The following is a 24,757-nucleotide window of genomic DNA, read 5'->3' as shown; positions in this document are numbered from 1 at the left end:
TGCATTCCTGTGGGGTAGGTGTTCTTAGAATCCTGGTATCAGCAGATGAGATAACTGATTGGGTATGTTCACACTGAATAGGCAGAAACACCAAGTGTGATTTAACAGGCACAAACACCACAGCTTGCCTGTTCTACCTCATTGGCTACACTTGTTTGTCTTTGCAACCTCATGTCATCTGCCCTGCATCACCCATAACCCTCTGCATCTCTGTTAAGCAGTTTATCCAGGGTTATTCCAGTCAATTAAAGCTTTCAAGAGGGAGATCTCCACTTGCTAGGAAGCAAGTATTCACTCCTGAATTTGGTGGTGTTAGCAGACATAGTATACTGAAAAAATGAATTAGTCTTATAGACCGTGGTGTGCTGTTACAGTGCAGCATAGCTTCATCCTAAACTTGCTGGAGGTGTGAACTCTCTTCTCTGCTGACATTACTGATACTTTTGTGCATGTATGAACAGAGTTCATGCAACAGGAGTTAAAAACTGTCCATTTAGATTTTACAGATGTGATTAGGGGCCTGCTTTTATTGAATCTGACAATTTTTACTCTGTTATATGTTGATTTAGACCGCAGTTGATGCAGACAAGAGTCTTGTATTTCTTCTGAAAAATAATTCTTGCTCCTTACACTACATAGCACATTGATGGGAGCTTTTGAAAAGACTAGAATGGGCTATTGTAGTGATTTCCAAATTCAGACGGTTCATCCATAGAGAGTCAACTAATATCTTGCCTCCTTTTTATGTTAAGTAACAAGATACATAAGTGTGCAAAAAATATTGCAGTGATGCACAGGAAGTTCCACCTGAATATGAGGAAGAACTTTACTGTCCAGTGACCATGCATGGGAACCTGTTGCCCAGAGGTTGTGGAGTTTTCCCTCTCTGGAGATATTCAAGAACTGCCTGGACACAGTTTTGTGCCACATGTTCTGGGATAACCCTGCTTAAGGAAGGAGATTGGTCCAGATGACCCACTGTGGGCCTTTTCAGCCTTACACATTGTGTGATTCTGTGGTGGTCTCTACTGTAAAACTCTCTTAATCATGACAATTATTTCATCCTGGTTATACCAACTCTAAATGATACAGTAAAATGAAAAGAATCCACATAAGTACAAAAATTACTGGATGTCAAGGATGGAAATTGTGAGCAAGATGGGAGATTTAAAAAGATGATAATTTGAAGACTTGTTTATAAGGGAACACTCAGGGAAAAAATAATGAAGTGACAAAATATGGAAATTTAAAAAGATTAGTTGAATTACTTTGAATCACTGTGTAAATACTGTTATTGAAAATAGAAGCAGCTTTCATTTGGTTTATCTCCATTTACTTTGGAAGCAAAGTGACATAAATTGCATTAAGGCCATTTTAATTCTGAATGTGTATGTCCATACAGGGATTTAATGTAGTATAATTTATCCATTTTAACATTGTAGATAAACTAATCTGTTGAAATTTAGTTAAAACATTAGTGACTTTGGATCAACTTTCCTGACTACCTGTAGATGAACCTACAAATAATGTGAAGAACAGTGCAGACAAAGGATGAACAGGAGAGCCCTGTTCTCACAGTAATATGGCACTGATCATACAATGAGTATGAGGGACATATAAAAATCCTTAATGGAAATGCTTCTTTGCAAAACACAATGAGTATGAGGAGTTTAATGCCACAGTAGTGTCATTGAGGCCAGAAATGTATCATCTTTGAGAGGATTAAGTATCCATAATGAGAATATCCACAGTTACAGTACATAAAATAAAGGGATTATAAGATTACAGACTAGACATACGATATTGAAGGGATTAGGAAGATGTCTCCCCTACTGACAGACAGATCAATGATTTCATCTTCCTCTGACGTTTGGAACACTGATTACACACAGCACTGATTACAGCTCCTGGGAGCATTTTGGGCTTGCTGGACTGTTGGTCTTACAGAGGCATTCCTCACTGGGAAATCTTAATGTTTCTGGTCAAGCTTTTATGCATATAAGGCTTCCTAACAAGAGTGTGGGGAATGAAAATGAGCTTCAATGAAACAAAAGTTCTACCTAATTTGAGCCTAATATATTGTTAGATTAGGATTAGAAAGTCTTAGAAGAGGAAAGAAATCATGCAATCTCCTTCACTCCTCCAAGCTTTTAGCCCACACTGTACTTGCATTGCACCTCCTAGGCAGAAGTGAAGGAGTAGATCAGAGATGCTCTTCCTACTATTTTTATGTATGCAAAACTTTAGGTTGATTTAGACAAGTTGTTTCATCAGTCCCAAAACCAGCAAAGAATGCAAGATGTGGACTTCTTTTGCCTTTTACTTGCTGTGTTTTTCATAAGTAAAACTTCTTTTCTGATAACTCAGTCCTCATACCATTGCTGATAGATGCTTAGTATAGATTTGTAACATACAGCCTCATGAATTCCAAACCCATCAGTGCTGGTGTCCCTGCCCAGCAGTTCCTTTTTATTGACTCAATAAAAGGATGGGATGTAGCATCTAACCCACATAGAGCCTGTGCATGTGGCTGTATTGATTGAAAAAAATACTTTGGGCATACTTTGGGTTTCAGAAATATTACTGAATTGGGTACACAACAAACGCCCTTCTGCTCTTAGTGTACGTAGCTGAGCCTGTGAAATCGTGAGTGCAAACTCATTTGTATCCATGAGAAAGTCTGTTGCTGTCATTTGTGTCATTCAGTCATTCAGTATAAGCTGCATAATCTTAAACTTCTATTTACCAAAGAGGTTTACCCATGTAGCTGTACCAGCAAATTCTTTTAATTTTAGGCAAGCCCTTTTTCTGCTTGAGGGGCAGGAGGTGGAAAATGAGAAGGAGAATTAGGTTTTGGGCAGGCCTGGCTATGCTGAGATGACTGAAGATTTGTCTGTCATAGTCCTCTGTGGGAACTGACTGTCCTCAACAAGGGCAGTACAATGCCAGGCACATCATCTGTGCCATAGCTGCCACAGTTCATAGTTCAGCAGTGTTGGGAAAACACTGATTCACATCCCCAGCCTCCCAAGCAAGGGTTGGCACAGCATGTGTGACAGAGGTGTAAGTCCTGCAGTGTGTTACTGCAGTATAATAATACCAGATATTCTCTACATGAACTATGCAAAGGGATGCATCTTAGGCCACAATGGCATAATGTTAATAGCTGTCTTTATAACATCCTTTATGTGCTGTGCCTGATTGACAGTGTTCTAAAGTAGCTATAGTTCTAAAGTAAGTATATTAGCTGAGGAATATGAAAATTGTTAAAAACGGGAACACGCTCCTGGTACTTGAAGTGATTTCAACATTTATTGTACTAAAAAAAGAAAGGCCTAAAGCAAGGGGGCCCAGGGGCGAGCAGGAGCATTCCTGTGCAGGTCCAGGATGCTGCAGCACCGGCACTGGGTCTGCTGAGCAGCGATGTCCCCAGTGTTCCAGGTGGAGCAGCACGGGTTTGGTGGGTCAGAAGCCCCCTTTTTATCCTGTTTTTTGCCCTTTTGGATCCTTCATTTGCATGAAGGTTTAAGGCGCTTGATTGGCCCATTAGAGTTCTGTCCAGGCTGGCTCATTTCACTTGTGGGTGGTGCACTTTATGTAAGTGTTTTATGGTATGTAGAGTACTGTATTTCTGACAGCTACCCCTTTAAACCCCTTTTACCATAACCAAACTAGCAGTACATTCTTAACAACTATCAACTATTTTACAATAGTTTCTAACCTATTTTTGACAAAAATAGTCCTAGGATGGCAAAAACACACAATATCTGTCTTCATAAATATTAAAATATCTGATAGCAAAGCAGCAGTTAAACAGCTTGTCTACTTCCCTGTGGCTCCTTTATCACTGAATCACAGAATGGGTGAGGTCGGAAGCACCACAGTGTGTCATCTGGTCCAACCTCCCTGCTCAAGCAGGGTCATCCTAAAGCACCTGGCACATTATTTATTTTTGTCACTCTCTGGAGTTTGCCAGCACTGAGCTGCCTTTCAACAGAACAGGAAGCTTCAGGTTAGCTGATATTCCCGGTGTGTGTGTAATCCCCCAAAGTGCTGACAGCTCTGGTTACAATTAGCGGTAATGGCAGTGATCTTACTGGCATTTCCTTTTTACCTCAGCTCTGCTGGGGAAGGGAGCTGCTGTCATTCAGAGTGGCTCTCAGGTAGAGAGCATGGCAGAGCCAGCCAGGCTGGGCAATGGAGAGCCGATTAGGAACATTTTGGCAGGTGCTGTCAGGAAGACAACTTCATCTTGAATTAGGTATTGCAGGCAAAGTCTACAAGATATAGCAAGATCATTAGTACATATTTTTAATTGTAGGACTGGTTCCAGCACTGCATGAAACCAGAATTTTTAACAGGGTTTATTAAATACTTGTAGTCCTTTTCCTTGTGAATGTGTAATCTAGGCCACTTGGGATAAGTGTGGCTTTTCAGAATGAAACTCTGTTTAAAATGACCGAGTAGTGGTGCCAGGGATTCACAGGAGCTTTTGAGTTGAGATCTACAGAGATATTTTAATTTTTTTCAGCCCGTAGAAGCAGCAGCAGTAATATAAGTTACCCTTTTTCTGCTGCCTTGTGCAAAACAGGTTTCTTCTGTTATTTTCTGCTATGCAGAATGAAAAGCCCAGTACTGGAGATGCAGGTTAGCAGTGTCAACGATTGAGCTCTGAGCCCATTGCTCTACTTCACATAAAATGATGATTTGGGAGAGCCAGCTAGGTATTCCTTTAGGGCTAAAATCCTGAAAAACCAGATTTCTCAAGAAATAAAATACTATCTGAAAGCTACCTGCTTGGATGAGAGAAGAACATTTTTTTTTAAGATTTTTCTTTTAAATATACTTTGTACTCACAGAGTTTTTTTTCAGAGTAGCCCTAGCCATTTTCTTGGTATGTTGCTTTCTTGTTCTAAAATCCTTCAGAGGACTCCTCCTTGAAATGCCCAGATCAGTCTTATGCAAGGCAGGAAAGTTTCTAATTTTGTGCTATCACTCGCAAAATAACATCTTGCTCAGTGGGCATGTAGAGTCAGTTAATATCTCTGCATGCAATTGCTTGCTTAATCTTAAAAAAAAGCATATATATACTCTCTGCCTGAATGCATATTTGCTTCTGTATTTAGAGTCACGTATATGTTTAAGCTAAGTAATGTGCTTTCTGTTTTCTACCGGCCAAATTCCTTGTACTCTTTCAACCTTGTTTGATTAAAACAGCCTTTAACCTTTGCTTGAATACCTTTCTCTTAAAACAACCTATAATTCATCCCTGCAACAAGATCTGGAGAACTTGGGGTGTGACAAAATTGACATGTTAGCTGCCTGGAAACCTTGAGGGAAGGAGAAAGGAGGAAAGACGATTGAAACACAGTGAGTGTGAGTCTTGTTGCAGAGCTGGCGGGGGAGCTGGCACAGGTGATTTCCAGGCATGCTGTTTACACTGAGACAATTCCATCTCCACTTGTGTCAGCTTGCATCCAGAGACCTGCTGAAATTTCTGGCATTTCTTCCTTTCAATGAGAAGAGTGGGGGAGGGCTTGGAGGAACTTTGTCATCCTCTCTGTCTACTGCTATAAATTGACTTGAACTGTCACCAATTTGTTTTTCCTCTCTCCCAGCCGATGTAAAACTCCATCTTCACCTTGCCCCCTGACTATGTGTGCTTGTCAGAGATTAGCAGTGTTTGCTCTTGACCTTGTATTTCTTCCTCTTCCCAGTGCCTATTTTAGTTAGGGGCTAATTTGTGGAGTATCTCTCTAATAGGAAATTAAAGTGAAACATATTCAGGGGTTTACTCCAGAAGGACTGTGAACAGCAAATGGCTCTGCCATCAGTGCAGACTGCCGGATGCAAACAAGTCAAAGGGAGCTTCTGATTTCTGTTTATTCAAATCTCACTCATCTAGTTTGCTCTGCTGTAGTATCAGGCACTTGGTTTTGTGGGGTTCTTTTTGTTCTTTGCGGTGTTTATTGCACGGTTTCCTTTCGGGCTGCTCTCTGCCCTGTGTGGGTGATGAGCTAGTGTGGCACAATGTGCGCTGGTGTCAGCAATGGGGGAACAGAGTCCCTGGCCTCGCCTGCTCCTGCCCACCCTGCTGTCACCTGTACCACAGGCTGAACAGGCTTTTGGGACAGCGAGGGACCTGTGGAGGGAGAGGGTGGGGTGGTATCACTCTTGCTGTTGGGAGCTGGGATTGTGGCCCGTAGCATGCCTGTCACAACTGAAGTTACTGCTGTATTCTTTTTAATTTTGTCATATAGCAGTGCACAGTGACTGACTGTAGTGTGCATGCATACAAATAGTAAGAGATCATTCTTCCCTTAAATCACCTGTAATTTAAATAAACAAGACAAGCAGTCTGAAAGAGGTGACTGGGAATCCAAATGGAGCAAGGAAAGCCAGCTGATTAGTATATTGCACAAAAGATCTGGTATCTGCCTCTCTGAAACTTTTACCTCATGATCATCCTTCCTCCTTCCATTTCCTTTTCCTCTGAAGTAAAGATTAATTGTGCATTGAAATCATAACAAGAATTTGTAGTGTTAAGAATCTGGCCAACGGAAGAGAAAAAATCCTCAAGGAAATTAGCAGTCCACAAGCATTGTCTGTTCCCTATATATAAATGACTGGAAACTTCCCAGCCAGGGAATGTTTCCCTTTATTTTCTCTGCAACTTGCATTGTCCCTTGCTGAGCATATTGTAGCACACTTGTTTCCAAGTCTGTGCTTTATCACAGAGTCCTGACCCCACTGAAATCTTGGTGAGGCAGAGATTGCATTTGCCATTTCAGCTTTATGCTCAACTTGCATGTTTAATAAATGCAGAAAATATCTGCTTGTTATCCAGTAAACAAATAGGTAAAGGCAATCATTGTATTTTTTCTGCAGCCCCAGTCCACTTTTGCTTGTCCTGGCTTGTGACAAAGATTACCTGTGACAGACAAGAGAATTTGTCAGAAAATGGTTTCTGAAATAGATGTTGCAATGTAAGGATAGGAGGTAGAGTGTAAAGTAAAGATTCTGACTGCAGCAAAAGATCCGAGACAGGCATTAGGAACGACTTTCCAGTTGTTCTGAGTACTGGACTGTTGTGGTATCTCTCTGGTGAGAAGTTTTTAAGCAAGTCAGTTATTTTGGTTGTGCTGGAGGGTGAGGAACAGACTAGATGTTTCTAAAGGTGTTTTTTCTAGATCTGTTTTCTTGTATCATTGGTAGTTCCTTTAAAAGCATATTTCTCATCTGTCCTGGAGGTAAAGAAAGGTTAGTGAATGTTTAGTCCTCCTCCACAAAGCTTCCACTGGTGGAATTTGGAGGGTAGTGAGCATTCAGGTGGTGAATTGAAGACAGTCTCTTCAGGATATTTTATCTGCCCTTTGATTCGGTCCAGGAAGCATATTCTCTGTGGTGCTTCAAAGTCCAGGCAAAGCTGGAGCTTACCTCTGAATTTGTTAGGAAAAGGCGTGATTCAGACTAGCTGTTTCTGGAGAGGTAGAAAGAAATCAACCAATGGTGGTAGAAACCTTTTCTGTAGAGGATGGTGGAAAGCTGTGCACAGTTATTAGACTGCTCCTTCAGGTAGATTCCTTCTGCCAGACATGCCTGTGACATTATTCCTGTGAATTAAAGTACTTTCTCTTCAATTTATGTAATTTAGGATCATGAATGAGTTTCATGTCCACCACCCCTTCCATTTTCTCAGTGCCTCTTGGCCTTTCATGTCTCTTCTGCATTGCGTCAGTGCCTCCTGGCAAATTCTGTCTATGTCTGTCTCTCAGATAGAGCCAAGTGTGTGTCTGGCCTTGAGAAATAATCATAAATTTTGTTCTGTCAGGAGGAGAGGCCAGGACAATCCAGTTTAGATGTGAACCTGTAGTTCAAGGTGTTTTAGGGATTTCATATCACTTAACCCATACCCTCCAGGCATCACTTGTGTCTGACATGTAGATCAGACTGGAGGAATAAGAGAAACAGATTGCTCAGTGCTCCAAAAGAAGGTTATGAAGCAAACCCATGTCTTTAAAGAGAATGCCTTCTAATAAATGTTATCTGCAGAGAAATACACCAGTCCCTGCATAAGTAGTTAATGTTACTGCTTCAGTGTTGGCTCATAAAATAACTTTATCGCCTCTATGACGATAATGATTAACAAGCTGATTTACAAGGGCGGGGTCACAAAGCCATTTGGCAAATTCAGCTTGTCTCACAGTGGCAGGAATACAGAACCTGAGTTTTATAGTATTTTTACCACTTTACCTAGAATACTTAACCCTGGTGGCCAGGCTCTTAGGCAGAGCAGTAACAGCAGGATCTCCTTTATGAGGATAATAAGTAGAGTTTCCTCCATTGCTTCTGATACCTGAGGAAATTGCAGGTCTCCATCTGAGGATTCAGGGACACTGGGGACGTTTCACAAGTTTCCATCTCAGTGTTTATTCCCTGATCACTTAGCCACAGTCTTTACAGGCGCTGTTACATGATGCCTCTGTTGATTGCCCCTTGTGCCAGAGCTGGCAGAATATCTTGTCAAAGATGTGCATAGCTTTATCTTCCTACTCTTAGATTCTGGATAGCTTCTGTTAAAATATCCTTAATCTGTTGATTCTCCATTATGTTGGATCATAATAAGGGATTTTTTTATTTAGATTGTGTCAGATTTTACTTTTATTATCATATAGTAGGAATTACTCAGAGTGGCAAATTTAATTTGACAAGTATTTTAATCCAGAATCTCTTTATGTGGCTGTAATATACCATGACACTGTTGAGAATCTAGATTTCTTAACCTTGGCAGTTTCTCACAGTGAGCAGAGCAGTGTATCTGGAAGCTCAGCAAGCTGTATTCCCTTTACTGTCTGTTCTGACAGTCCTAATGTAAGTGATCAAAGGTATTTATGATCTCCATTCTATGTAAACATTACTGCACTTTTAGAAGTTGGTAAAAATGCACAGACAGGGTAGGAGTTTCAATGACTCTCACTCAAATTCACAACATAGGCTCCTGCAGGGATGGAGGTCTCACTCAGTACCTTTTGCTTCTTATCTAGCAATGCTGACAGGAGCCCTGCCCTCAAAACAAACACTCACTGACCTCAGAAATGTCTGAAAGCTGTGCTGTTTTTTCTTTCCTATCCAGAGAGTTCATCATATCTGATAGACTTCAGTACTGATTTATGTGGCTATGATGCCAAGTTTGGGTATTTCTGTGGCCCTGATGTACTAAGTGGGTGGAAGGCCATTGTGAAGTGCTAATGGATTACAGCTAACTCATTTGTCCTTCTGTTTCTACACATCTCTCCCATAGTTCCTGCTGAAGTTGTTGGGATAGTTTATCTGTGGAAATGACACAGTCTGAGTTAGGAGGTGTCTTGCATGCTTTATCTAATCAATATTTGTATTGTCTAATCAATATTTGATTGCTTTTCAGTTAGTCCCAGCCAGAGGCTTCTATTAATGTCTTTTGTAATTTGAGCGACTCTCAGGAACAAACTCTAGCTCTGTAATAGGGTTTTTTCATGCCGAGTTTTTGGTCTCGCTCTGTTTCCCAAACAGAAAGTTATTACAAGTCATGAGTTTAGGCTACCATCTCTGGATTAAAACTCTCAACAGACTTGAAAAGTCCTGCCACTGTTTCCTTGGCCACTTTTCTAGTTTGGTTTTTAATATGAAAACATATATTGCAACACCATGTTCACTGTATTGCTCTCCCATGGGACTGGTTTGTGCAACCCTCCTTCGTGCTGGTAAGTAGGTCCTCATACAAGGAGTTTTTGTTGACTTCTCTGCTGTATGTAATGGGGGCTGGGGGTTTGTGCTGCATAGAGGAACAGCTGGGTCTTGGCACTGGGGCCTTCGGAGGTAGACTTTGCTCAGTCCAGGGAGCTAGGATGAGGGATGGAGTCAGGACAGAGTTAGAACTCAGCGTGTGCCAGAGATCAGGGGATTGCCTCTCCTCCAGTGCAGGGCAGTGCCGTGGGCTCAGAAATGCATTGTGAAGGTCAGACACAGGGACACTGGTCACAGGCCCCTGGGCAACACCTGCTGCTTCTGAAAGCTGTCTGTGAACAAGAGCCCTGTTCTGCACATAGTGGGCCACTCTGGTTTGGTGGATGCTCTGGTCTATGGCCTTTGCAGGTCTTGTTCTCTGAGGACAGGTGGCTGTCCATTTGTTTGTGAAAACATCACCTTGATAGAGCAAGGGAACTATAAGTAACTTCCAGTCTTTGAATAGAAGGATCAGGAAACCTCTAAGGGTGAGCAGCCCTCCTGACAGTTAAACTTTGACTGGTCACACATTGTCCTCATAATCATATTAATGTGATGCATCCAAAGGGACTTCAACTTGTACCACAGCCACTGCTGCCTTTTATCTTCTGTCTTCCTGGTGAATCAGGAAACACATAACCCAGAGCATGTGTCCTGCCTTCTCACTGCACAAAGACTCTTGCAGCCTTTGCCAACGTTGGCTTGTCTGCCTGTGTTTGGCAGTCCCTGCATTTTCCACTCCCCTCACTTACTTTGTGCAATTGTTTCTTCAGAATTACACTTCTCCGCAACTTAACACAAAGCTTTCCAAGGATAAAGTTTGCTTTACCTTTTTTCATAACATTGACTTGTATAAGAAGCCTCTGTTTCAGAAATCATCTAAAATAATTGTGCTACCACCCTTTCACCCCTTTTATTTCTCCCATTGCTGCAGACAATGCCCTCTGCCTTCCCCTCTTGCTCTTCAGTACAGCTTGAGTTTTCCCAGGCTAGGTTCAGGAGGCTGGGCAGTGGGGCAGGTAGCTGATCTTGCTTGATTTCCTGGTTTCTCCTTTCTTCCTGGCAGCCCTGTCACCTGCAGCCAAACTCTGGCCAGAGGGATGGTTTGCAGTGTGGGCAGGAAACCTGTATGGGAGGCTCCTCCAAAACACAGCTTGTCCCATTTTAGATGGAAGATATGTGGCAGTTACTGTAAAAAGCAGTGTTTGCTTTGCTGGTTTAAACTGTAAGTGCTTTGAGGGCAGGGCCTGGCTTTTATGTATGTACATGTGGGTGTGTATTTTTATACAATTCCTAATGTGACACACACAGGAGCTGCTGTGTGCAAAGCCATAGCTTTCTGTCTTGTGGCAACTTAGAGAAGTGTTTTTCCTGATCCGGAGAGGTGAACAGTGATTCTGATCTGAACACTGGGGCTATTCAGAGACACAAATTGCTTTGGACCTCTGGACACAACTGTTTTCTTTCTGTTGTCACCAAGTAGTGTACCCCAATGTATTCCAGGTACAGCAGTGATAAGCATGGCCCTGTGTCCACAATGATGTTGGGATGGATTCCTTGACCAGTTAAGGAAGAAAAAGCTGCATTGTACTCTCTGTCATTTGCTGACTGGGATGCCATCATTAACCACCTCTCACCCATAGTTTTGACCAATTAAACAATTGCTTGCTCTACAAAGACTTTGGATTAGAAACAGACCTTGCTCTTTATGTGTGCTGTAAGTAGAAGAGAATCTGAACTCAGCAAAATTTTAATTTAAACTTGATGCTATTTTCTTTTTAAGAGACAGGCATATATTTTTAATCCTTTGCCAGGTGTCTGCTGAGACATCCCCTATGTTAAAGAGATAAGTCAAGAGTGAAAATTTTGGTTTCTGTTCCTTTGGCATACTCTTTACTTAGTTTATGCTAAACTGCCACACTTTTGAAACATGATGCATTTTTCTGCAGCTTGTAGTGTGTGATTTCAGGGTTTCTCTGTTTCGTAAACTTATTTTGTAAACTGAAATGTTCTTAGGAAAGGTTCAGGTCAAAGCTTAGGAGTGACTCCAGCAGTGAGAACGGACAGGTGCTGGCTTAGACTGCATGGGGGCTCTGAAGTCTTCGTCCCTGAAAGGCTTTAGGAACACATACAGCTGTAAAGAGTTGATGTAAATATTAGTGGCTCTGCCAAGACAGCCTCTTGAGGTCTTTCTTTTCCTCTCATAATTTCCATGATATCTGGGTGATGCATTACATTTGTCTATCACACGTCTATTCTTTAATCACTTATGTTTCCTTGAAACTCAAAATCAGATTCTAGCAACATCTAGGAGAAGATCCTGGGACTCTTCCATCATGGTTCTGGGATGTCTAAACTGACAGACTCTGGACCTCTGGCAGTCACAGGAGAAGGTTTAAAACCTTTGATGACATGTTTTGTGCTCCTTTTCCCAAGCCAAGCCATAAAGCACTCACTGTTAAACTTACCATGAAGCAGTGAGTAGACAGCAAGTAAACTTGGGACAGCAAATAGAAATCTTTCTTTCTGCTTGCCTAGCATAAATGGAGATGAGGATTTTATTCTTATTAGCTACAAACAAGAACGAGAGAAGACTGCAAGGAAAAATCATCCTGTGCACAGCCTTGAGGTCTCTGATGAAACGAAATAACACAAAATTTACAGATGCTAAAACCAGTGATAACATTGATTTGATGCTGCATTTTGTCTTCCTCCTATAATACAGTAAAATAGCCTGTAATTCACATTGCAAAATTGGCATGCATGGCTCTTTGAAGATATCATCTTCCTCGTATGTCTGCAGTGGCCAGAATAACAAGCCCACCCACAACAGTGCTACAACAAGGCATACAAATAAATAAATAAAGAGGGACAAATAACAGCATCTCCTCAGGGCAGCTGCCTGCTCAATGTGTCTTGCTTAGGTTGTGAACTCTTCAGCACAGGAAAGTTTTTGTTCCTTGTAGTTTTAAATTCACCCCCAGTGCTTAAGAAGGTAATAGATTATGATAATTGTGTTTATTACGTTGCATAAAATGTTACTTCAGATATTTAACTTTCAAATGGTTGCTGACAGTGACATTAGTTCAAATTTAGAGAGTTTGTTTGCACTGTGTCTTTAGCCAGGCATTTTAAAGTGAGCAGTTGTGGCCTGAGGTGACTGCTATAGCATGAAAATTCTCTGGAAAAATGTGTATGCATTGTGGTTTATTTATTATCTTTGTATGTGTATTTCAGCTATTGGTGCCTAAGTTGGTTTTTGGGGGGTGACTGTAGCCTTGTCACTTGCTGGGTGGCTTCACTGTTTCTTTCTGTTTATTTAAGATTATCAACTTCTGTGTCTCCCCTCTGTAACTGTGGCGTCTGCAAGCAAAATATTTCTTCCTTCAAAATGAAAAACAAACCCTAGCTTAGGGGAGCAAAATTAGCTTCTGACCATCTGTTAGAAGGTTAGCAGTATCACTACCTTGAACTATGGCTTCATTTTTGTATTTCATGGAGCAGCTTCTCTGCATTGTTTATATTGTGGTTGAAGGGGATCTTCCTATAGCAGGATGCAATAGGAACGTCATTTTTCCTCTGACATGAGCAGATGTCCTATCTGCAGTAGTAGCAATAACATTGCTGCTTCCTGTTGTTGCAGGTGTTGTTAGCAGGCTGGAGCTGAAGGCAAAGAAGAGGCACATTTCAGCCTGTGCCATTCACTGCCATCAACACCAGCACTCCCCATGCACCTGCTTTCCCAGTTGTACTTGTTAGTAGTGCCTTTCTTGGCTAGTGGGCAGAAGTTGCCCTAGAACACAAATTTATTTCCTTACTACCTGGCCTTTGCTTCCAGACTCTGTTGTTCTTCTTAGCATTGATATCTCTGCTTTCTCTAGATTTGTTTATACTAAACCCAAATTACAAGTGGTGTTACCATATTTAGGGAAGGGGTACCTGAACTGAGTGTGACACTCATTTAAGTGTAAAACTCCTCACTCTTGGGTTCCAGGGCACAGCCTCTTGCAACTCTTCAGTCAGCAATTACTGCATTCTTTTTTCCTTTTTACAGGAGGTTGCTATCAAATCCCATGACACATTTCTATCACTAATCTGGCAATCTGCCATTCAGACCACAGGAAGCCCAGAAGAAAAGAATATCCACTTAGGGCCTTATTCCATCTTCATTCTTCCCTACAGCAGCAGAATTCCTTAAAGTCTCTAGAAGTTTGATCTGAATGGAAAGTATTTTGCCTGAATAGCACCCCTTATTGAGGCATTGTTTCCAAGTCACAAATTTAGATGAGTATTGTGGTTAGCAGTTTAGGGTTTGGTCATTTTTTCCACACCAACACAAGGAGTGCTAATCACTTCTAATGGTCTAGCAGGATTCTCTGGGACTTCTTGATTTGAGAGGGAAAAAAAATAAAAAAAAACAAGTTACTCTTCAAGACTTTACATAAGAAGTTACTCATTTTGGCAAGGAGCAGGACATTACATTTGAATGGTTTTCAGTGAGAAACACAGGACTACTAAAGGACTAAAGCCAGGACTCTGTTCACAAAATACATGCAAAAAACTTGTACTTTGAAAGAAAAGAAACAACTAAAACTATGATAGATGCATAAAAAGTAAGAAGAAGTGAAAATTTTAAGGCAGTATTCATAGTTGTCAGAGATAATGTGGAAGCCTTAAACTCATTTCCTATTTCTTTGTGCCTTATTGTATGAATGCGTTGTTGTACTTAAAATTGCTACTAATATTTTGTTATTGCCATGTAGAGATTTACAAAGAGATAGTAAGTTAGTTTTCATGTTCAGATCATTGCTGCTTCAATGATTATTACTATTATCACTTGTGTTTTCATGGAGCTATAATTGTTGGGAAGTAACTTTCTTATTGTTTTAACCAACAGCATATACCTGCATTTCTGTAATAAGAAGTATTGTCTCAGTCCTTCAGGTCATTCTGGTTGTTTCTGGGGGATTAATTCAATATTGTCTTCTCATTCCAGGTTATTGAAGGAAAGCTGTCTCCTTTCTTGCTGAAGGTGATCAAGTTTGCCACCTCTCATGTGTACAGCTGCAGCCTTTGTAGCCAAAAGGGTTTCATCTGTGAGATTTGCAACAATGGAGAAATCCTTTATCCCTTTGAGGACATTTCTACAAGCAGGTATTCCAGTGTGGTAATGTCAGTCACACATTTGATTTGAGTGTTAAAGCCTTGAGGATTCTCAGCCTCATAACCTTTTATTTAAATAATTAAGGACTAGATTCCACTAATGCACATTTCTGGGGCGCTACAGTAGATCACTGCTCCAGGGAGGCCACCATGAGCAAACTTGGAAACAAATGAGAAGTGCTACTTCTCAAGGTCCTGTAAGTCTCAGAACAGCTGTTCAAAAAGGGAGGAGCCCCCAGTATCATCACACAGTGTGATTTATACAAAGCTCTTCTGAGTTTGCAAAGTGTCCTGAAAAGCCAAATTACTTTTCTAGAGTGATCACAGACATCTTTCTGTTCTCTGGTATCACTGGGCCATAATGTACAGGGATCATCCCTTATAAAACAATAACCATCCATTCTGAAGTGTTTTCCCCATGAAATGTTATGGCTGGTTCTCTATTCTGTCTGCTTATTCCTCTGTGCCTATGTATGCAAGATTTTTTTTTTTTTTTAATTATATTGCTATTCTCAGGTGGCAACAAAGTAAGTGTAAGTGTATGTGAGTCCTAAACTAAACAAAAAAAAAAAAAACAACTTTATTCAGATCATGTAGAGTACTGGGTGCCAGGTCAGGGACAGGAGTCACATGGGAAACATAGAAGCAAAATGCAGGAAACCAAAGCAGACTTGGCAATACAGCAGAGTTACTGCTTTTTTTCAGCAGTGTCTTGGATTTTGAGTAAAGGAGATATACTTTCTTCCACCCTTAGCAGAAAGACAGTATATCTGACAGCACAGCATTCATCCACAGATAAGTATTTTTTGGCTGTTTCAAATACAGTCATTGTCATTTGTTCTCCAAAGTGTTCATTTGAAAGGGGAAAAAAATCAAGGACCCACCTTTGGAAACAATCAGGAGCAGTCTATTAAAAGGGTTTGTTAAGAATCTGCTTCCCTTGTATGCACAAAGATGTTAAATTACAAGTAACCAAAGACTACTCTTAAGGGATTTTCAGTTTGATCTGAGTTTCAAAGGTTGTTTGCACATTGTTTTTCCAGAGTCTTATTCTAAAAAATGTATTGACAAAGCAGTGGATAAAAGTTAAACAAGGTATGTGGCTGAGTTTATAAACAGTTTTTAAGAAAGAATGCATCTAGGGTGCATGGTGAGATGGGCTGAGTTAAAAGGCAGACTAAGAGGGCATAAAACATAAGATGTCTGTGGAGACTGCATAATAGGCAGTTGAAGAAATTCCCAAAAGATTAATGAGAATGTGAAGGAACATTTGGGAATACAAGTTTACATTAAAATTTGATTTGTCTGGGGGATTTTTGGTCACAAAACCATTATTGGGTGTATATTGTTTCCCTGCCCTTCAGCTGAGATCAGAGATACCTTGCAATTACAGAGTTCAAAACCCTCTGGAATCAAATAGAATTTGTCAGCAATTCAAGCCAAGAGAAGCTGCTCTAGCTCCTGTGTTTATGGGAGTTAGAAGCCAGAGAGGACTTGTGTTCATGTTTCACAAATGTGAAGTTATGGTTGATGTCATGCCAAAGACAGCAGTCTTTGTTAATGGTTTTAATTAAAACACGATCAGCATGAAAGGTTCTCCAATAGTTCTTATTTCATCATTCTGCTAACTCCTTTTGTATTTTTTATAACTAAACCTTGTTTTTATCCCCAGCATTTTCTGTTTCCCGTCCTAGTTAGTTTTCCCATCTCATTATGCACACCTGTGGAACTAACCAGATTATTTCAGTTCCATATTTTTGCTCTGGAGGCAAATTATGCCAATGGAGGAGCTTGTACACTTTACTGTGCAGCTCCATCAGCTCCAAAGCAGTGAGGGAGAAGGCCAGGTGGAAGGATACAAGTTGTGTTTCTTTCCATCTCTTGAAGATGAGAGAAGTTTATGAAGTAGGTGTACTGACCACTACAAGACAAGGTAAGGTGAGGTGAGTTAGAAATAGAGAGATGTACAGAGTAACCTGTGGCAAATGGGATGGCAAGTCCTAAAAGGTCCATGTGAAGACTTGCAATTTTACCTGAAAATTCTGATTGTGTTCAGAATTTCCTTGTCATTTGTCATACAGAGCTCTGAGTAAAACAGCTCAGATTTGTGATTTAGTTGTACTGTTCTGAGTCCACAGTGTACAGAAATAATTGACTACAACTCCCTTTTCTTCATCCTGGTTTTCTGGAATTGCTATCTACAGCATAGTATTCATATGTTATTCACAATAGTGGACTGTCAGATACCCCAGCTGAAGCTGGTGAGTTGAGGAGGAAAGAGCTGTTGAACTCTAAAGACCATATTTTTCTTTTTCATTTCAATGTTTGTTCACCTTTGAGCTATTAACTCTACCAGCAAACTGGACTGTTAGGCTAGAAATATTAAAAAGTGGGTACATGACATCTTTTGCAAACTTCAGCTTTTTTCTGCATGTTTGAAAAGTGAAGCCTGCTTTTGTGCCTGTGTGTATGTATATATGTATGTCTGTGTTGAGCTGGCATTTGGATTTTGGCTACCTCCATAACCTTTCTTGCTCTTTGGAGAGAAGAGTGATAGCTGTCAGAGTAGCCATTACAATTCCAAGGTGGTTCTCAGTTGGCTGTTAACTTTCCATCCTCATGGTCTCTTAGGTCAGCTTTGAGGTGACGAGATTGTTTCTCTCCAAAATATTCTCAGCAGTTTCTGGCACAGTGTTCAGTAGGAATTTATGAAGGATGGGTATTCTTTACATAGATTCTTTAGACAGCTGAGAGAAAAAGAGGGCCCCTCTTAAGGGCTGGAGTTTCTCTTTGGTCTGGTTATTTGCTTGAGAGTCATTTTTGTCAGTCCTTGGGCAAACAGAGTGAATACCTGGGTTATGCACTCCTCAGGGTTTGAATACACATATATTACATACCCTTCTCTCACTAATCAGTGTGACACATTCCTTTGTTGGCAAACGGTTCCAAAACAAACACAATCAGTTCACTTAATTAGCGGGTCTGTGGGCTGTGCTTGGCAGGCTCTTTACATCCTGCTCAACAATGCAGTGCAACAGTTTGCTGCCTTGGATGTAAGGGTGGGCTCACCAAGTCATAAGCTTTCTAATGATACATCCTCTCTCTGGCTGTTTTTGGGAGGTGGCCATTCTGCACAGAACATAATGAAAGCTGTGATTCAGTAGTTAAACAATTCCTTAAAAATTGTCCCATCCTTTTGATGCCTCTTCCAGTCAGTTTGATTCTTCTGTCCCCTATTTCCCTCTTTTCTATCTTACCCATATTTACATAATACTTTATCAGGGATCTTTCAAAATTTCACAATTTCACCTTGTTTTTGAAGGCCTTTAAATCATGAGAACTACTTAAAGCCTCTTGAATTAATTGCACATTTCATGGACCAAATTTTCAGCTACTGTAAACTCCCAGAGCTCTGCTTTTGCTGGAGTTCTGGCAACCTAAACTGAGCATCTACCTTCTATTTTATTTCTTGGGCTAAATTTGCCCCGGGCTTAAATTTAGTGAGCAAACATATAAAATTATCATATCACTTATTTTATATTTACAGGTGTTGTGCAATGACTTTAAATATCCTTGACTGTAAATTGGCTTGTTAGAGCTATCCTTGCCCATTAGCGAACAGGCACTTCCCCTTAAGTTGTCTGATTTTGCTTGTTCTTCACTAATGTGGGGAAGAGGTTTTGTTTCTTTCTCCTAAAATTAAATGACCCAACAACCAAACAACAGAAGTGAAGTCTGGATAGTGGCACTGTTGTCTATAGTAGTGGCTGTATTTGTTTTATAACTTTGAACCATTTTTAACAATTTTTAAATCTTAAGGAATACTGAGAAAATTACCTTTGGAATGAGAATAGAATTTATTAGAACATGTTTCCTGTCCCATCAAATAATTAAGCAATCATGGTTATGATTAAGATTATGTTACCCATTTAATAAAGTTTTGGTCTTGCCTGTCATCATCCTAATGATTACTTTCACAGGCAATTACATTTTTTGTGTTTTGCTGGTAAAGTTACTTACTTGTTAAGAACAATTTAATCTATTCCTTTCTTTTTATGTTCTGACTGTAGATGTATGTGAACCATGGAGAGTTGCTCTTTTGTGCTCATATTCATTTATCAAGGCTAAACTGTTTTCACTTTGTTAAGTTAATTTGTTCTTCTGATCAGTTAAGACATGTAGGCCTTCTAAGATACAAACCAGAAGGCCCAAGTTTAAAATAGATGTGCCACAGAACAGACTTGACTATATCAACGAGCTTGGATGCCTCCATAATCTTTGGCCACCATCCTGATAAGACCTGTGAATGTACTTTGCACATAGTGACAAGTCTTACTAAAGGCTCTGGGGCTGTGCATACTGAAGTCTTTGTAAAGTTACAGCTTACGTGTTATGGATGCTGTGTCACTGGACAAATGCAACTTTGAGCCTTTGGGAGAATGTAAAAGATAAATGTTAGGTGGAGAGACTGAAATATGCAGTACACATTATTTGCAGGAAATACCTTGGCACAGGTCAAAGGCATCACTCAAAGTACATAATTTTCTCTCTTGCTTTGATTGGTTTGTCTTTTGCTAGACAGCCTTTCCCCAGGCCCAGCCCACCTGAGTTGTGCCAGTAGTTTAGTACCTAATTTTTGAAAGATGCTGATAGCTAGTTCAAAGCACTCTGAAGTGATCTGCTCAGCACTTCTTCGAGGAAATGTAGGCACCTAAGTAGATGTTAAGTTCTCTTGGTAATTTAATTTCACCTGAATCTGTCAAAACTGATCAAAATCATCTGGCCCAGATTGTCTTATTTTTGTTTGTGCAGGGTAGCACAATAATGTTATCTGGAATATGTAAACAGAAAACAATAAAGTATACCAGCTTTTTCATCAAGTATTGTCTTTTGCAACTAAATTAGCTTTAGAGGTTGGTTTTACTTGCCTCGTGTCTCAGTGGTTTTAACTAGAATGTTCAATCAATGTCATATTAATGCCAGCTTTCTTCCATTCATTTATCATGTGGGCATCCCTCCCTAGGCAGGCTACTTGAATTGGTTCCTAAGCAACTGGAATAATATTGCTGCACGTGTGTGTCAGGCATTGATTGCCTTTGGGGCTTTTTTTGTATTGTAAGTGAACACAGGCTAGTCCTTTTTCCTTTTCTTTGTGTTCTGCTAAAGGCTTAGAGTTTGAAGGGCCTGTGTATGATATTCACATCTGAGCAATTCAGAAATGCTTGCAGAGAGGCACATGTGTATAGTGTGGGATGGTGCTCATCCTGGAATCCCCAGGCAAGGCTTACTTCAGCCAGTGTGGTTTTCTCCTTGGGGGTTTTTAATACCCAAGTTAAAGGTGGTTTAGTGTTTTGGGTGCTTGGTGAATGTTTGGGATCATCTAAGGAAAAAATAATGAATAACCCCATTTAATCCTGCTTTTACTCTGCATGGCAGGAAAGAAGAAACTGAAGTTTAGTCAGTGAAGGTTTAGCCCTAACAAATCCTTGATGAAATTTGTTTCAAGAGATTACTCAATTGACAAAGGTGTGCAAGGTCACAAAGGCACAAAGGAAGAGAGCTTTTTAAATGAAAAAAAAATTAAAAATTACAAAAGAAAGGGTGGTGGGTGAATATGGCACTGCAGTAAGACAGGGGAGCTCTTTGCCCTTCTCAGCTCTGCTAGGAGCCCCTGGCTGACCTTGAGCAAGCCAGTTCACCTCTCACTTCCTGCTATGAGGTGGGAATTGTGCTGTGTCTGGTACAGCCAGCCCCTGTGCATGAGACTGAAGGTATCCTAATAAACCTTGTAGGTTCCAGCAGCTTCATCCCACCTTTATACCAGTCACATTGGTAGGTCTGTCAACCAGTAAGGTTCTTATGAGACAAAAACCTGGCTTTCAGATGACATCCTGGGCCACCTGTTGATCATCCCTCTATAATTTTCTCTGTTTAAGGTGAAAGATCTTTGAGACCTCTTTGTGTTGTACCCCCTGCTTCAGGCACCTGATTCTGCTCAGGAGCACTTAATGGTGGTGCAGTGCAGAGGAGAAATCTGAGCATAATCGATTGGTTGTGCAGCATCTAGAACTACTTTAGCTATAATCCTGGGAAAAATAGATGGAAAGCATGAAAAGAACATGCTAGAATTTACAATTTACTAAATATTTATATGTTTCAAATACCCAGACTTAATGGGAGGTACTAACCATCAGCATTTCCTCAGCATACAAGGAATGATTATATGCTTTTAATGTAGAAAGGCTTTTCTTTTGTAAGTAGTGATGATAATAAGAGCATTATAATGCCTGTCTCTCTGTGAAGAGCTTTGCCCTTTCTCTTACACTTTCCAGTGCAACAGAAATTATTTAGAGGATTGAATTATTCTCTGCAATTTTTTACTCCATACAAGTAAAACATCCTTAAAACATAAAACACCCCCTAAAGCCTCAACAGAAATTGAGTTAGGTCAGGAAAGAGGGAAAAAAACCCAAACAAACAAAACACCAAAATAGAGAGGAAGCTATTTCAACTGCCTTCTTAGAAGACTGCAAGTCTGTGTGAAAACAACATGCTATGTTCACTAAGCCTTCAAATACTGTTTGAAAAATAGCAAGATGCTATTAATGTGCCGTGTCACAATATCATTCATTAAAGAAGGAAACATGAAAGGCCTGAATGGCTATGGGCTCATCAGCTTATTATCAGTAGTGAATAGCATTCTTACAAAGGATGTAGGGACTTTTTGGCCTCTAGACAAAGAATAAGTCAGGATTCAGAAATAGCACCTGAACTGTGTATTAGCTATGACAACAACAAGGGTTAAGGGAAAGATAAGTAAGTATAGTGAACTATTAAGTGAGCCTTTTATAGGCTACAAAATATATTTTATTTCTCCAGAGAAATAAAATAATTTTAATATACTGAGGCTTGAAAACAACAAAAGACCCTATGAAATTCTCATGTGGAAATAAAATTAGAACTCAGAATTAACTAGGAAGCAATCTGTTTGTAATAGTCTAAAAAGGAATATAATGTTGGTGGAGTATTTGGCATCACTGGAGAATCTCTCGCAGTGAGGTTAGAAGCAGTCAACCAGTTGGCATTCCAGGGCCAGTTAAGATTGACTGTATTTGACAGGAGGAAAAGCAAAGCTGTGTAGGTAGCTTGGGGTAGTATAGCTCCACCACTTTAAAAGGAGTGACTTCCAGTTGCACGAAGGCAGAGCAAGACCAACATTGTCCCCTGCCGTGGTGACTTTGTGAGGGGGACACAAGCATGCAGTGAAGGCTGAAATGAGTGTCCTCTGTACTTGTTCCTGTGCAGAGCTAGAGGCAGCTTTGTTCTCCAACTCAGAGCACCCTTTCTCCAGGCTGCTGCTTTGCTGTCATCTGGACCCCTTGGCTGGGCTCAACCTTCTTAAGAGAAGGCAGAAAATAGGCCTTCAGAGCAGCAGTCGGGGGGCACCAGAATGGACCCACGATTGCAGCAGTGGGTGCCAGTGCCAGGGACTGTGAGATCAGGGCTGGCTGTTTGCTCTGCCTCTGCTTAGTGCCTGACAGTGTGGGGTCCTGGGCATACCTTCAGCTACTGCACCAGCTCTAATGAATAACAGTTCCGACAGTTTTTCCTCTCTGTTTTGATTCTAAGTGATAGGAAAAAAAGTTTGTTAATCTTTTCTACTGACCTTATTTCTGAAAAATGAATTTGTATAAATTTGAACACCATCAGTCTTTGTTTGCTCTGCTGATGGCCTTTGACTTGAGAGAGCAGGTGTGCTGGCTCTTCTCTCATCCTGCTCAATCAATTTCAGCAGTAATTTCTGATAGGTTTTGTCGTTTCCATGCGTGCTGTAGAGAAATACTGGGCTAGCATAGGGGGTGGTGATGTGAGAGCACAAAATTACACTCCTCATCAATCATTACCCTCTAGCAACTTCCAGGGCACTGTAAACTGCTGACTAACAAGGGAGAATTAGCTTGATAAAATCACCATTAGTGTCAGTTCAGAGTGGTGTAAAGTTTTAAAGACACTGCTGTCTTCTGTCTCTTCCTTGCCCATTAGTGTGTCTGTTTGTGGAGATCCCAACCCAGCAAAGCACGTAAGCAAAGCACAAAGCACTTAATGCAAGGCAGATCAGTAATCCCAAAGAAATCAGTGGGATATGAGTCCTAAGCATGTGTGCATGTGCTTCAGTGGATAAAGGAAATAACACACTCTCTGAGCACAGAAATTGTAAATATCTCTGCATGAGCTGGTTTCTTGATTCAAAACCAGATTTAGACTAAGACTAAGAAAGACTGGACTGGAAAATCCAACAGTCAAGTTTTACTGCAAGAGAGCATGGAAGCCAGCAGATATACTGCTTTATACTTAGCCTTGTTCACCTGCCTTTTCTTACTCATATTTATCAGTTTATGCTCATTAGAAATGTGCTCCTTAAATCTCTGCTCAGCCTTCTCAAAGCTCTGCAGTTATTAAAATTTGGGCCATATTTGGACCCAGGCATAAAACTTCAAGTGCAGCCAGACCAGGAACAGGTTTTTTAAAAGTTGCGGGTGAGATGCAGCCAATACATCTAACAGGTTGTGTTAGCTCATGGACTTCTCTCAGTATTGTCAGACCACATGCCTTATGGCTTCTCACTTTTTGGGGGTTTCTTTCTTCACGTTTTCGATTTTTCTTCACAGTCTTGAAGACAAGAACCTTATTTCTATGAAAAATGGGTTCAAAGCAAACCAACAAAAAACCCACTAAAGTTATAATAATGGGCATTTGGAGTCTTATGTAGTCATTTCACTACAATAGCTACAAGAAAGGAAAAAAAAAAGTGCAAGGCATTTCAAGATGTCCTACAGAATCACCAAGGGTGACCAACATCCATTGTTTGTATTTCAGGATTACTCTAAAGTTTCATATTTTGTTTCTTTTATTATTTGAATATCCAGCTGAAATCTAAGACTTTTTACCTCTGACAGTCCTCCTTTTACTTTTTCCTTTGGTTACAAAGCTGTAGTGACAACTCATCACTACAGATAGATACTTGCATTGAAAGGCTGAGAATGTCCAACTGTTGAGTTGTAGCCCACTCATGGTCACCAGATGTTTCTTTGCTCATCAAGTCTGCAGCTGGGGCTTGATCTGCTGTGACATTAAATTCATTGCCTCACAATGCCCCAAAAGTAAATCGGTCATCTTGTTTGAGCAGTTGATTCGTTTGAAGTCTTAATGTCACGTTTGAGAACAGAGTAACACAGCTTTGAATGCCAGAAGCATAGCTCAATGTATTGATCAATTGATCAACATAGATCAGTTGTGTTCATCTAGTCTAGTCTTCCATAGGACATAGGGCAGACAACATCACTTACCTCTGTTACATTTTTACTTTTGAAATGACAACTTCTCCTGCTGTTCAAGTGGACTTTTCTTTACTCTTTCCAGAACAGCTGACCACTGGAGCTTCAATGAGAAATATGTCATATCATGGTTGTTGCAAATTGCAGAATCTGTTTCTGCAAATGCTGAAATATACCTTATTGTAAAATAGTATATTCACTCCTCATTTACAATCAAAGCAAGACTTTTCTTTCATAAAACAAAGTTGATGTATTTTCAGTGATATACTTTAATGCTAGTTACTGCGAAGATAAGTATTAATCCTTCTAAAAACTTGTCTGTGAAGCAGAAGTGCTGGGACAGGTTCTCAGCAGCTGCAAAATGAATGTAAGTCAATTTATTTTAGTGCTCCTGAGTAGCTTTACACCAGAGGAGGTGTGGCCACACCAGTGTCTTTTACAGTGTCACTCTAATGAAGCATAATGCTTTTGAGCTCCCAGAATGGTGTCAAGGAATA

General features: G+C 40.4%; 1 protein-coding gene across 4 annotated transcripts in view; it reads left to right on the top strand.

The window, feature by feature from the left end:
- The window catches only part of PLEKHM3 (pleckstrin homology domain containing M3), a 91,669-nt gene that overhangs the window by 45,983 nt on the left and 20,929 nt on the right, over nucleotides 1-24,757 (top strand). For all 4 annotated transcript variants that reach the window (XR_003961358.4, XM_032749444.3, XM_072932354.1 and 1 more), the window contains exon 7: nucleotides 14,759-14,916. Coding sequence is in view for 3 of the 4 variants with exons in the window: in XM_032749444.3 (XP_032605335.2) it covers nucleotides 14,759-14,916 (158 nt within the window). In the remaining variant the exon portion in view is untranslated. The remainder of the gene's footprint in view (nucleotides 1-14,758; nucleotides 14,917-24,757) is intronic.

Source organism: Taeniopygia guttata, chromosome 7 (assembly GCF_048771995.1).
Source record: "Taeniopygia guttata chromosome 7, bTaeGut7.mat, whole genome shotgun sequence".
NCBI lineage: Eukaryota > Metazoa > Chordata > Aves > Passeriformes > Estrildidae > Taeniopygia > Taeniopygia guttata.
This window is presented reverse-complemented; position numbering and strand designations above follow the sequence as displayed.